Source organism: Balaenoptera acutorostrata, chromosome 1 (genome assembly GCF_949987535.1).
Source record: "Balaenoptera acutorostrata chromosome 1, mBalAcu1.1, whole genome shotgun sequence".
NCBI lineage: Eukaryota > Metazoa > Chordata > Mammalia > Artiodactyla > Balaenopteridae > Balaenoptera > Balaenoptera acutorostrata.
In genome coordinates, this window is record NC_080064.1 from 96,639,226 (window position 1) to 96,652,905 (window position 13,680).

The window sequence follows — 13,680 nt, forward strand, 5'->3', positions numbered from 1 at the left end:
CGGTTTAACTATACGAGTCTCAGGGCTTCGCATAGCGTCGGTTGTAAAGGCACAGATGGATTTGGCGGGGTGGAAGTAAGATATCCAGAATAGGCTGTTACAGTAGGTGACACGTACCGGGGCCACTCTTCCAGGCTATAAGCTCTGGAGAAGAGACGGCATCTCAATCATTTTTCTATCGCTTCACACATAGGAGGTGCTTAATAAGTATATGTAGAACGCCACGTCTGCAAAATTAGAGGTGCTCATATGTAGCCGATGGCTACGAAATAATGAATTTGGTGGCGATGGCTTGTAGGTTGTTTCCACCGCGTTCTTTACACGAGCCCTGTGCGCGCCTGTTGGGACGGTTGCAGACCCTGGGCGCTCGCATTCCCACGCCGCGCGCGCCAGTGGCGCCGGCTGCCATGGCGACCGGCAGGTGAGCGGCAGAGGAGCGAGTGGTCCCTGCCCCACCCGCGCGGAGGGAACGAGGAGGCGGTTGCCAAGGCGACGTGGGTAGGAGGAGGAGAAGAGGAAGGAGGGAGGAGGAAGGATGGGCGGCCTAGGCGTAGCCGCAGGGAGGTGACTGAAGCGAGCCCAGCCCCTTTCATCCTCCCCCCTGTGAATCTCCCTCCCCTTTTTTTCCGCCTTCTTCCAGCAGTAGCTGCAGCCGCAGCACCTGAGCCGCTGCTGCCGCTCGCTCAGAACAACACTATGGCTGAGCCTGGGCACAGCCTCCATCCCTCTGCCAGAGGCAGGGGAAGAACTGAGCCGCGCACACTCCGGCTTCTGTGGCTGCTGCTCTGGGTTGGGACCACCTTCCAGGTGACTCAGGGAGCGGGACCGGAGCTTCACGCCTGCAAAGAGGTACTCTCCTCCCCGACCCGACCCCACTTAGGTCAGAAAAATCTTGGATCCCGGCGGGGATCTTGGGACCCAGAGACAGACAGTTTCAGAGGCCACGGAGTTTAGGTTTCTTTGGGGATGGGGGGGGGGGGGTGGGGGAGGAAGAGGAGCAGACTGGCGTCATGGAGAAGCCAGCCCACTGGAGGACTCACGAAATAGATCAGCCTCACAGCTTGGGCTGCTGAGCTCAGGGGAAAGGTCCCAGCTCCAAGGACCTCAGGAGGGACCTGAGTCCCTGGACTTGGGAATGAGGGAAGGAGAAGACATGGGTTGTTTCCCAGCTGGGATGAAATTACCTTAAAAGTGGTGGAAAACCAAAGATTATGTACAGAGGGGCAAAATAGAAAGTGGGAAAAGGGAGAAGTGGGTTAATAAAGGAGTTTGGAAGGCCAAAGGAAAATAATGGATCGAAGTGGGAATCCTTGTGATTTTATCATGGCTTCAAGAAAGTGTGAAAATGGGAGGTCTGCAAGGGGGACTGAAGGATCCCATCACCTCTCTGCCCTTGGTATTAAACATCCAGTTACCTTGTGGGCTGCTAAATGTGGATCCTGTTTATAGTTTGCCTCCCCCAGTGTGCTTTCTTTAGTGTACCTGGCAGTGCATGACTCACCTTTGGCCAGACTTTGAGTTCTGTAGTATCTCACTTTCAGCCAATCTCTACTTTCCTTCTCTGGACTTTTGCTGACATATGTCGTAAGTCTTTTTCAAGGTGTTTCTAAAATGTTGCCAACATAATTCAGAGAATAAGTAGGGAATGTCTTCCAATCAAAAATGCCTTTGAACATTCTTTTGGAGGGATACAAAAAAGGAGTAACAAAACTCAGTAGTTTCTATGGTATTGAAATAACAATAATTGGTTGTGTTCTGAGTAACTTTTTAAAAACCATATGGCAGAGGCAGCAACAACATATTTACAAGAACTTCATGGCGGAAGGCAAATAAAAGTTGTTATCTACGTGAAATGTGAAAGACTTTGTAATACATTAAGAGTCTAGCCCTGTACAATTAATCTGAAATGTCATACTTGGCTAAGGTTTTGAGAGGTTGAAATATTAGTTGTAAGTTGTCATTGTTAACTACTGATTAGCAACCATAACCCCATCCCAAATGGAAATGTATTATTATGACGATATTCTAACCATTAGACCATCTATAACAAAACAGATCATGAAGAAGTGAGGGGGGTGGGAAGAGAGAAGAGAATTTTTGTGTGAATAAAGATACTTCACTTCATTCATTAATATGAACAAGTGACCCCAGTCAGTGGACATTTTTGTAACTTGTATCAGTCCCAGCAGTGTCCTGCCCTGGGCCATCCACATTTTCACCCAGCCACTTTATGACCTGTTTTTTTTTTTAAATAAATAAATTTATTTATTTATTTATTTTTGGCTGCGTTGGGTCTTCGTTTCTGTGCGAGGGCTTTCTCCAGTTGCGGCAAGCGGGGTCCACTCTTCATCACGGTGCCTGGGCCTCTCACTGTCACGGCCTCTCTTGTTGCAGAGCACAAGCTCCAGATGCGCAGGCTCAGTAGTTGTGGCTCACGGGCCCAGTTGCTCCGCGGCATGTGGGATCTTCCTAGACCAGGGCTCGAACCCGTGTCCCCTGCATTGGCAGCCAGATTCTCAACCACTGCGCCACCAGGGAAGCCCCTATGACCTGTTTTAAAGATGGCTGGGAGCAGGATGATTTTGTCAGTGAGTGTTGCTTACTGGCCTTGGTGGCCTGTGGTCTAACCAACCAAGTGAGTTCCATCAAGCAAACTCACTTGCCTAAGAATCCAACATGGGAGTCCCCTGTGTGGAAGGTAACAATCTTACAGTTCAACTACCACTTCTTGTTGAGATCTTTGTGGACTATGGAAAATATGAGATGTTTAAGAAATTAAACACTTTGTATCATCTTGCTTTGGAGGGAGGGAAGAGTATTGATACTTGAGAGCTCTAACTTGTGTAGAAATTTTGCCTTTAGTCCTTTTTAAATGATTGGCATTTGCCTAAGGAAAAGGCCTTGCCACAGAGCATAAGCTGAGGGCAGTGGAAAGCTGTGGAACTCAACATACCAGGGTTCCAGTCCCTGCCTGTTACTTACCACCCAGTTTTTGGATCTGTAGAATTGGTATTTCAATAACACCTACCTCAAAAAAGATTGCTTTGAGGACTGAAAGAGAAAATACAAATAAAACACAAATTAGAGTTACCTATCTCTTTCCCATTCAGCTTCTTTACCATTAGATCCACACCCCATGCCGGAGTGAAAGTGGCTTAAGAGTCATCTATGTTGGCCACAGGCGTCAGCAAGTCCTGTTTACACTCTTCTTGAGCAAACAGTGGCTGCTGAACACCCTCGACTCCAAAACAATAAGGAAGAGAATAAACCCATTATTATAATATTCTTTGTTTGGCAGTATGAATTGACCCAATAAGTTTTAGGGGCTTCCAATCCTAAACGGTGAAAAAACCAATTCAGGGTAGACTAACCCTTCCCTGTTCTTACTCTTCATATGAATTTCTTGTGAGTCTTTGCTGGGTATTAATGGCAGGGAGTCTTATCGGCCAAGGCTGACCCTAATGACAAAAATGCTGTTCCTGCCTTGTTTCTGAAATCTGAGGCATCCGTCTGGATCGAATCAGGGAACAAAGAGGTTTAGGGTAAAGCCTAAACTGAGGAGGCAGAGAGCTGGAAGTTCTAGATTGCTAAACGTGTGCTGGGGCTTGGCGTTCCTTTCACAGTTTTACAATAATCAGGGTCACCAGTGGAACTAAACATCCTGTGTGGTGTTTGTCTTCATGAATCATTTCTTTAGTCCTGTGCTAGCCCAGGCTAAGTGCTGACTGAGAGCCAAAGGAGCATTTTCTATAGCACAATGAATCTAAATCAAATGAGAGAGGAGAGAAAACTGCCTTTCCCAGATCGGTATTGCCCTGAGGCTTCAGTGCTAATTGCCCCCAAAGGGACATCCCAATCTATGTTGAAAAGCCCAGAGGGCTTAGGAATCTGGCAGACATGGATTAGAATAAAATTTGGTGAATGAATTATGACTCTGCCACTTAGTAAGGATGCTACTTCGAGCAAGTTAATTAACTTCGGACAGCTTCAGATTCCTGATGTGTAAAATGGGGATGGTAACACCTATCTCACAAGGCTATTGTGAGGATTAAATTAAATTGTATAACACATGTAAAATGCCTAGTATATATCCTTGACATGTCATAGGGGCTTCAGAAATATTGGTAGGCAGAAAAGATAAGTCCACAAATAATGACGTACAAATGATGACATAATGTTAACATGTGGTAAGCAATGCGGGAATGGCAATATAGAGGTTGATAGGAAAAGAAGACAGGCAGAGATGGAGGGAGCATGATTTCTAGATAGAGAGAGGAACCCAAGGAAAAGATCCTGAGAATTGCAAGTAGACCACGTGGCTGAAATGTGGAGTAGGTGTGGGGTACCACAGAAATCAAGATTGGTAAGTGGGAAACTAAGCGGAGAATCTCTGAAGGATTCTTAGCAGAGGTAATGGATTAGCATGAATATAAAGTAAATAAGGTTGAGATAGGCCAAAAGGTGAGAGCAGAGAGATGGGGGCAAAAAGACCAGTTCAAAAGATCTTACAGAGGTCAAGGAGGAGGTTAACAAAGGGACTGCCCTGGGATGGTGGCAGTGGGATAAATAGAAAGGCGTGGATATGAAAAACATGCTGAAGGTAGAAGTTAGAGGATTTGGCAATGATTGAAGGAGTCAGGTGGATCACTGGGAGAATTAGGCAAGATGATGCTTAAAGTGCTTTGCAAAATGCAGAGCATAGAGTAAGTGCTCAGTAAATATGCTTCTTACTGTTTTATGATCTGCTTTTAGAAAACGTAATGGAACATCATTCTAAGTCATTAGATGGCCTTGCATAACACCATTTTAATGAGGAACCAGATGAACTACCTATCCTGACTAATCCCTAATGTCAACCCTTTCGCTTTGATCATCCACACTAGACCCATCCCTTCTCACCTTCTTCTTCTTTTTTTAAAAAAATATTTATTTATTTGGCTGCACTGGATCTTCGTTGTGGCACATGGGATCTTTTTTTTTTTTTTTTTTTTTAGTTGCAACATGCAGGATCTAGTTCCCTGACCAGGGATTGAACCTGGGCCCCCTGCATTGGGAGTGTGGAGTCTTACCCACTGGGCCACCAGGGAAGTCCCCCTTCTCACCTTCTTAATGTAGGTCAGCAAGTCTTCCCTCTCTCTGGAGTCATCCATTTTTCCCATCTACTGAATCATTCCTATCAATCTTCAAACATGCTATAATTTCTATCTTAAAAATAGGAAAAAAAACCCCAACTCAACAACTTCTCTTGAGTGTCACTTCCCCCTGCAGCTGCCACCCTATTTTACTGCTCCCCTTTGTAGCAAAATCCTTTGAATTCCTGTAACATCTATGATCACTGTCTCTACATCCACCCTTTCCCTTCTCTCTTTTTTTTTTTAATTTCTAATTTGTATTTTTTTAATTAATTAATTAATTTATCTATGGCTGTGTTGGGTCTTCGTTTCTGTGCAAGGGCTTTCTCTAGTTGCTGCGAGCGGGGGGCCACTCTTCTTCACGGTGCGCGGGCCTCTCACTATCGCGGCCTCTCTTGTTGCGGAGCACAGGCTCCAGACGCGCAGGCTCAGTAATTGTGGCTCACGGGCCCAGTTGCTCTGCGGCGTGTGGGATCTTCCCAGACCAGGGCTCGAACCCATGTCCCCTGCATTGGCAGGCAGATTCTCAACCACTGCACCACCAGGGAAGCCCTCCCTTCTCTTTGAATCCACTCCAAGCCAACTTTCATCCCCACAACTCTACCAAAACTGCTCTTTCCCAATCAATGGTGATTTCTCAGTCTCGATTACACTTCATCCACCAGCAATTGGTAGAGCAGTGATCACTCTCACCAACTAGGAACACTTTCTTCTCTTGGTTTTCAGGGCACCAACTCTCTAATGGGTGGTTTATTTTTTTATGCCCCTGGTGTCCCCTTCTTTGTCCCCTTGATTGATTTTTTCCCCTCATGTCCCTGAGTTCTAAATCTGGCAGTTCCTCAGGAACATCTGTTATCTATCTATCTATCTATCTATCTATCTATCTATCTATCTATCTACCTATCTATCTACCTATCATCTCTCTTTCTCTCTCTTTCTATCCATCGTCTTCTATTTTCATTCCTTTGGTGATCTCATGCAGTGCCATGGCTTTAAACACCACGTGGACATCAACAACTCCCAAATTCATACCTCCAACCCAGATCTCATCCCTGAACTCCAGACTTGTACACATAGCTGCATACATGACCTCTCTATGTACAAATTTGATTGGAAGCTCAGATTTCCCATGTCCAAAACATCTGATTTCTCCACCTCCATCAACAATGTGCTTCCCAGAATCTTCCTCATCTCAGCTAATGGCAACCCCATCCTTCCACTTGCTCAGGCCCCAAATCCTGACCTCTCTGTCTTACTCCCTATATCCAACTCATCAGAAACTCTTGTTAGCTCTACATTCAAAATGTATCCAGAATTTGATTGCTTCTTACACCTCCACTGCTACACACCCTTCTCGAAGCCGCCATCACTGCTCATCCAGAAGATTGCAAAAACTTCCCAACTGGTTTCTTTGCTTCCACCTTGCCCACATATTGTCTAGTGCTCAGCCAGGTTTCAGTAAAGCTACTGAAAATAAGATAGATGTTGCCCCTCCTCTGCTCAAAACCTTCCAAAGGCTTCCTGTCTCAAAGTAGAAACCAACTCCTTACACTGGCCTACAAGGCTGTACGTACAATCCTCACCTCCTCCTCTCCAGTCACACCAGCCTCCCCACTCTTTCTCAGACCTGTGGGGTAACCTGCCCCCTCAGGGTCTTGGCAATTGCTGTTTTCTCTGCTTGGAAGGCTCTTTCCCAGGATATGCAGCTTATTTCTTAATCCCCTTCAAGTTTTTGTTGAAATGTCTTCCCACTTCCTATCCCATTTTCTGTTTTATTTTCTCCAGAGAACCTACCACTTTCTAACATGCTCTATATTTTATTTATTTTACTTATTTCTGTCTTTTCCTACTAACACGTAAGCTCCACGAAGGCAGGGCTTTTTGTGTTTCATTTCATGCTGTGTCTCCAACACCCAAAATAATATCTGGCACGTTGTGGGCCCTTAGTAAATTAATGTAATAGATAAATAATATTCCACTGATGAAATTTATTTAACCAATCCCCCATCATTGAACATATATGTTAGAAACATATGTTAACATATGTTTCTAATTTTTGACTATTATAAACAATGCTAAGATGAGCCTCTTTTTACATATTCTTTCCAACACATCTGTCATTACTTCCTTGGAATAAATTCCTAGAAATAGAATTGCTGGATGAGAGAGTAAGATCATTCAGTTAACTCCTTAAGTTATATTTCTAGAAATGGGGATTCCTTGATCAAAAGTCACATATACTTTATATTGTTCCATATTATGCAATCCTCTTTTGGAGAAATTGCATCAGTTTTGCTTCCCATTAACTTTGCACGTTTTCTCACATCCTTGGCAAAACTATCAATCCTGGGCTTCCCTGGTGGCGCAGTGGTTAAGAATCCACCTGCCAATGCAGGGGACACAGGTTCGAGCCCTGGTCCGGGGAGATCCCACATGCCACGGAGCAACTAAGCCCATGCGCCACAACTACTGAGCCTGTGCTCTAGAGCCCGCGAGCCACAACTACTGAGCCCACGTGCCACAACTACTGAAGCCCACACGTCTAGAGCCTGTGCTCCACAACAAGAGAAGCCACCACAATGAGAAGCCCGCGACCGCAACAAAGAGTAGTCCCTGCTCGCCGCAACTAGAGAAAGCCAGCGCGCAGCAACAAAGACCCAACACAGCCAAAAATAAATTAAAACAAACCAACTATCAATCCTTTCAAACTTTGATGAATCACTAGGCAACACACACACACACACACACACACACACACACTCCTTCATTCTTGCTTGGCTCATAGTGGAGGGACCCTGTGTGTTTCAAGAAGGATCCCATCTATAGCTCCTAAGTGACCTCAGAGTGTTTTGGGATGCTCTTACTGTGACTGAGAAGTAAAATGCTTGCTCATTCTATAGCAAACAATATAAAAATCCCTACAGATAATTCTTACTCTGAATCCTTTCTCAGCTGCTTCCCCCTCCACCTAAACTGGAGTGAGAACTCTGCCCACCCACGCTATGCCTGGCTTCCCCTCTCCTCTCTTTCACATTTCCCCACCTAGGTGGTCACTGGGAAGGAGTTTTTTTGGCTTGAAAAGCAAAGTAGATATTCATAAATAACCACCCCAGCTGACCTATGCATTTGGTTAAGTGCTATGAGAGAAAAGGGAAAGATAGGCTGAGAGATTATGAGAGGAGATCTGATTTAGATCAGGGAGGTTGGAGCAGGACTCTCTGAGGAGTGAGTTTAAGCGGCGAGCTGAGGAAGTGGAGGAGTTTGGTGGGTGAAAATGTGCAGACAAGCTTGCAGACAGGAAAGAGTCTGGTGCTTTAGGGGATGGGGAGAAGGCCAGTGTGGCTGGACCACATGATTTTATACTCATAAACGAAAAAGTATATCCCCATTTTGAAGTTTCAGAAACTACTAAAGAAAGAGGTGAGATTTTAATCAAAGGTTCCTGGGGGCATGGGTTTGTTTAAAAATTATCTTTAACTTTTACATGCTAAAGTAATATATGCTCATAACAATAATAATAATTCATATTTATTGAGTGTTCTAAGTGACCAACATGCATTAACTCAGTTCCTACAGTTACTCTATGAGGTAGGTCCTATTAATATCCCACCCCACACCATTACCTCTCCTCTTTCCTGTTTTATTTTTCTCCATAACACTCTTTACTATCTGACAGATATTTTACATATGTACATATGTGTGCATATACATACATATATGTGTATATTTTAATTGTCTATCTCTTTTGACAAGAATGTGAAGTCTACGAGGACAGGTATTCTTTTTTTTGGTACTATTCTTTTTTTCTTTTTTATAAATTTATTTATTTATTTATTTATTTATTTATTTATTTATTTATTTATGTTTGGCTGCGTTGGGTCTTCGTTGCTGCTTTAGTTGCGGCGAGCGGGGCCTACTCTTCGTTGCAGTGCTCGGGCTTCTCATTGCGGTGGCTTCTCTTTGTTGCGGAGCACGGGCTCTAGGTGCACAGGCTTCAGTAGTTGTGGCACGTGGGCTCAGTAGCTGTGGCTCACGGGCTCTAGAGCACAGGCTCAGTAGTTCTGGCGCACGGGCTTAGTTGCTCCACGGCATGTGGGATCTTCTCAGACCAGGGATCTTCCCGGACCAGGGATTGAACCCTTGTCCCCTGCATTGGCAGACGGATTCTTAACCACTGCAGAGGGCAGGTATTCTTGTATGTTTTATTCATTTCTATAGTTCCATTGCCTGCCATATAGTAGATATTCAAAAATTGCCCTGAATGAATCCCCATTTTATAGATGATGAAACTAAGGCAAAGAGAGATTAGCCTGCCCAAGGTTACTTGGCTGGTAAAAGAGCAGGAACTCAGGCAGCTGAGCTCTTAACCACCATATTTCCTGCCTGTCCATGTTAACAATCCAAACTGTGCAGAAGGTATAAGCTGAAAAGTACAAATTTTCCCTCCCGCCTGCAAATCCCCAAAGGCTAACCTCTGTCAACACTTGCTTAAATATATTCTTCTTGAAATGTTTTTTGCCTATACAAGCACATCTGTGTATTCTTTTGCCCTTCCTGTACAAATCAGATCAAAATATTTGTCCTATTCTGTATTTTATTGTTTTCATCACTATAGCTCTACTGTGATTCATTATATGTGTGTACCGTGATTTATTGAAACAGAAACTTGATGAATAGGTTGATTCCAGCCACTTATATGGTAACATTGCTGCAGTGAACATCCTCCTACAGGAGTACATACTGATGCATACTTGTTTGAGTCTATTTGCAGACAAATTTTTAAAAATAGAAATAGTGGGTCAAAGAGTCTAAGTGTTTAACATTTTGATTGATGTGTGTCAAGTCGGCAGCATGGATTTTCTTTTCTTTTTTTTTTTATATTTATTTATTTATTTGGCTGTGCCGGGCCTTAGTTATGGCAAGTGAGATCTTCGTTGCTGCACACGGGATCTTTAGTTGTTGTGTGCGGGATCTTTTAGTTGCGGCGTGTGGGATCTAGTTCCCTGACCAGGGATCGAACCCGGGCCCCCTGTATTGGGAGGGCAGAGTCTTAACCACTGGACCACCAGGGACATCCCAAGCAGCATGGATTTTCAAAGAGCATTAGTCTTGTCCATCTGCAGTCAATGGAGGAGGAGGGAGGCTTTGGCTGTGAGGGTGGCAGCCAGAATTTATTCTCACCTGGGAATCACAGAGACCTGGAGGGCCCTGCCGGAGAGCCTGTCAGCCTAACCAAGCTGCCAGCTGGTCCCAGGCAGGGCAGCCGGGCCTGATGTTAATTCTGCCAAATTTTCTGAAAAGAAGTTGGTCAGACTCATAGCTTTTCCTCAGTCTGTATTGTCCCTCTGGTAAGTGATAAAAATTGGGCCATTTGTCACATTTCTTCTTAAGCTTTCCTTCTGTGTCATAGCAGGTAAAGCACAGAACAGGTAATTATAGTTAGCGCTTGACAGCTGCTGAAAGAAAATATATTTATCGTACTTCCTAGGCTCTCCACTTTTCAAATTCCTTGAAGTCTGAGAAGCCTAATATGAGGTTATCACCTATTTTTCTTCTTTGATTTGTCATGTACCACGAAAGGCATGTAAAAAAAGACCCATAGAGCTATGCAGCGTGACAAAATAAATAAATTGAGTTTCATAGGCCTAGAATGTGATTGTCCAAGTCTGATTCTTACTGATGATACAAAATAAAAGGCAAAAAAATATATGGACTTTAATAAGGCTGCATGCTAATTGAAGCATCCTTCTTCTCACCCCATGCCAAACAGGAAAGGAAAGCTGTTTCTGAATTAGAAAGAAAACTGAAATTGGCTAACTTTCTGCTTGAAATTGATTACTTCAGTCTCCAACTCGAAACATATGACAATAAAAGGGTGGCTAGTAAGCCACTAAGAGAAAAGATAAAGGGAGCATCAGTTATATCTGTTCATCTGACTTTTCCTTATGAGAAACCATGCTTACAAGAATTTTAAGGATGGCTCTGGCTCAGGATAGCACTTGAGAAAAGTCAGCAGCATGTCAAGCACTGTGCTACACACAGACTAGATGCTCCATACATGTTGAGTTAATGGATCAACTTATTTTCCTTGTAAAGAAATTTTAAAAGATTAGGGCCAGAGCCTCCACTTACAAATATAAATTCAGCTGTGTAAATCATATGTAAAAGAAAAGAAGGAGCTGTGCCCAAATATAAAATAAATAACAGGTTAGCAGGACATGAGAAGAAAACAAAGAACTATGGTGGGGGGGAAAAGTCAGATTTTAAAAAGAACATACAGACTTTTAGTCCTGGACTGTCTAAAAGGCTACCCCCTGATTCTTGTATTCACCAGCTTATTTTTCCCATGTAGGGACAGATCATGTATGATTTCTGAGGACTGTGTGATAGTGGCCAGTGCACTTGGTTGTCTTCTTTGATGCAGGAATTGGTTATACGTTCTTATGTTAGATGATGAGTAGCTGAAGGGCAGGGACGTGAATAAGTATGAGCAGATAAAGGTGATACACTGGGAGGATGCAGATAGATTCTCAGGAGCTTCTCTGCAAGAGGAGACATCCTTTTAATTTTCAGAAAACTGAAAATCTAAGGTTTTTAAAAACCTTAGATTGCTATCATCCCAAATTTATTAAACTCTTTTTAAAATTGAATTATAGTTGATTTACAGTATTGTGCTAGTTTCAGGTATAAATCTTAATTTGATACTTGCAGAAACTGAGGACCAAGGAGATCCTCAGAGGATGCAAGGAGATCAACAGGTTGGTGCAATCTGTGTCATTTAGATATAAAATTGCGACCTTGTAAAGTGCTGGTGTTAGGGTGGATCTCAGTGATCATTCACACCTAAGGCATCTTCACCAGCTCCCTAACATAGCGGAGCGGGTGCTTATCCTCATGTGGGTTAGGTTGCCTAGCAATTACAAATGTTTAAAAAGGAATACTTTTGGGAGTTCCCTGGACGTCCAGTGGTTAGGATTCGGCGCTTTCACTGCTATGGCTGGGGTTCAATCCCTGGTCTGGGAACTAAAATCCCGCATGCCACGCAGCGAGGCCAAAACAAAAACAAAAACAAAAACTTTTTACCCTGGGTAATGAGAAGCTCACTATTTCTAGAGTTAAGCCATATCATTGGGGCAAAAAGTATTCTTTTTTAAAATTTGTAATTGTTAAGCAGCATAACTGGTTACCTATTAGAAATGTCATTATTTCTGACATTTACTTCCTCCACCCTATACCCTTTCTGGTTTTTGTCTCTCTTAGGAATATTCACAATACTGTCCATACTGATACCTGGTCCCAGAAAGCAGGTATCATCACAGTACTCACAGTCTGAAAACATTAGTGACAGATTTCCTCTAGCTTGTGGGCTACTGTTATGTTTTCTGCACCAAATACTTACTTATTCTTTTCTCTTTTATTTAAATTTTTTAATCCACTGAAATTTAAAATAATTCATTCATCGAGTTTTATTGAACCTAATGGACTGAAAGAGACACAGAAGAATTATATACAAGAAACTAACACTGATGCACATACAGCCTTTAAAAGGACAAGCAGTTACAAATAGAGATCAAGTGCGTGATGGAGTGAGGCCAGATAGGAAGGAGCAGTGGGCAGAGCACATGTTCATAGCCCAGGTGAAGTTTTCCTGGCTGTGGGACTCATTTACCAAAGGAGCTAATCATATTTAATTTGAAAGATTGTTGTGAAAATGAGGAATGAGAAAGAAGATGTGAACATTAACTAGTTGCGTTAGTTTGCTGGGGCTGCGGTAACAAAGTACCACATGCTGGGTGTTTTAAAGCGGCAGAAATTTATTCTCTCACAGTTCTGGAGGCTAGAAGTCTGAAATCAGAGAGTCAGCAGTGCCATGCTGTCTCTGATAGCTCTAGGGAAGAATCTTGCCTTGCCTCTTTCCAGCTTCTGGTGGTTGCCAGCAATCCTTGGCATGCCTTGCCTTTGCAGCTGCATCTCTCCAAACTCTGCCTGCATTGTCACATAGCTTTCTCCCTGTGTGTCTCTCTGTGTCTTCACATGGCTTTCTTATAAGGACACCAGTCGTTGAATTTAGGGCCCACCCTAATCCAATACGACCTCATCTTAGCTGATTACATCTACAAAGACCCTATTCCCAAATAAGATTATACATTCTGAGGCTTCGGGTAGACACAAATTTTGGAGGGACACTATTCAGCCTGGTACACTGGCACATAGTAAGGACTCCATAGGTGGGAGCAATTATAGTTATCAAGTGCCAAAGTATAAACAGAAAAATTATTTCAGTGTGGGCTGGAGTGGTTAAGGAGAACTTTGCAAAAGAAGTGAGAGAGTCAAGCAGGGCTTTAAAGAGGTGGTAAAATTAAGTAAGAACTGAAGATGTAATAGGGTGTATCCGGTGAAGAGAAGAGCATATCAGTATTTTAACATAGAGTTATTAACCTTGTAAAATCAGGAATCTCCTTTGGTCCAACAAGAATTAAAAACTATATCTTTTTTTTTGGAATGGATTGTTATCTATTATCTATTAGGCAATAGCCTTATAATAAAT

The 13,680-nt window shown here is 43.2% G+C and overlaps 1 protein-coding gene across 1 annotated transcript in view; it reads left to right on the forward strand.

Annotated features, from left to right (window-relative positions):
• The first annotated feature begins 648 nt into the window (after positions 1 to 648).
• The window catches only part of ELAPOR1 (endosome-lysosome associated apoptosis and autophagy regulator 1), a 69,420-nt gene continuing 56,388 nt past the window's right edge, over positions 649 to 13,680 (forward strand). The window contains exon 1 of the mRNA XM_007169475.3: positions 649 to 849. Coding sequence (XP_007169537.2) covers positions 697 to 849 — 153 coding nt within the window. The 5' untranslated portion in view covers positions 649 to 696. The remainder of the gene's footprint in view (positions 850 to 13,680) is intronic.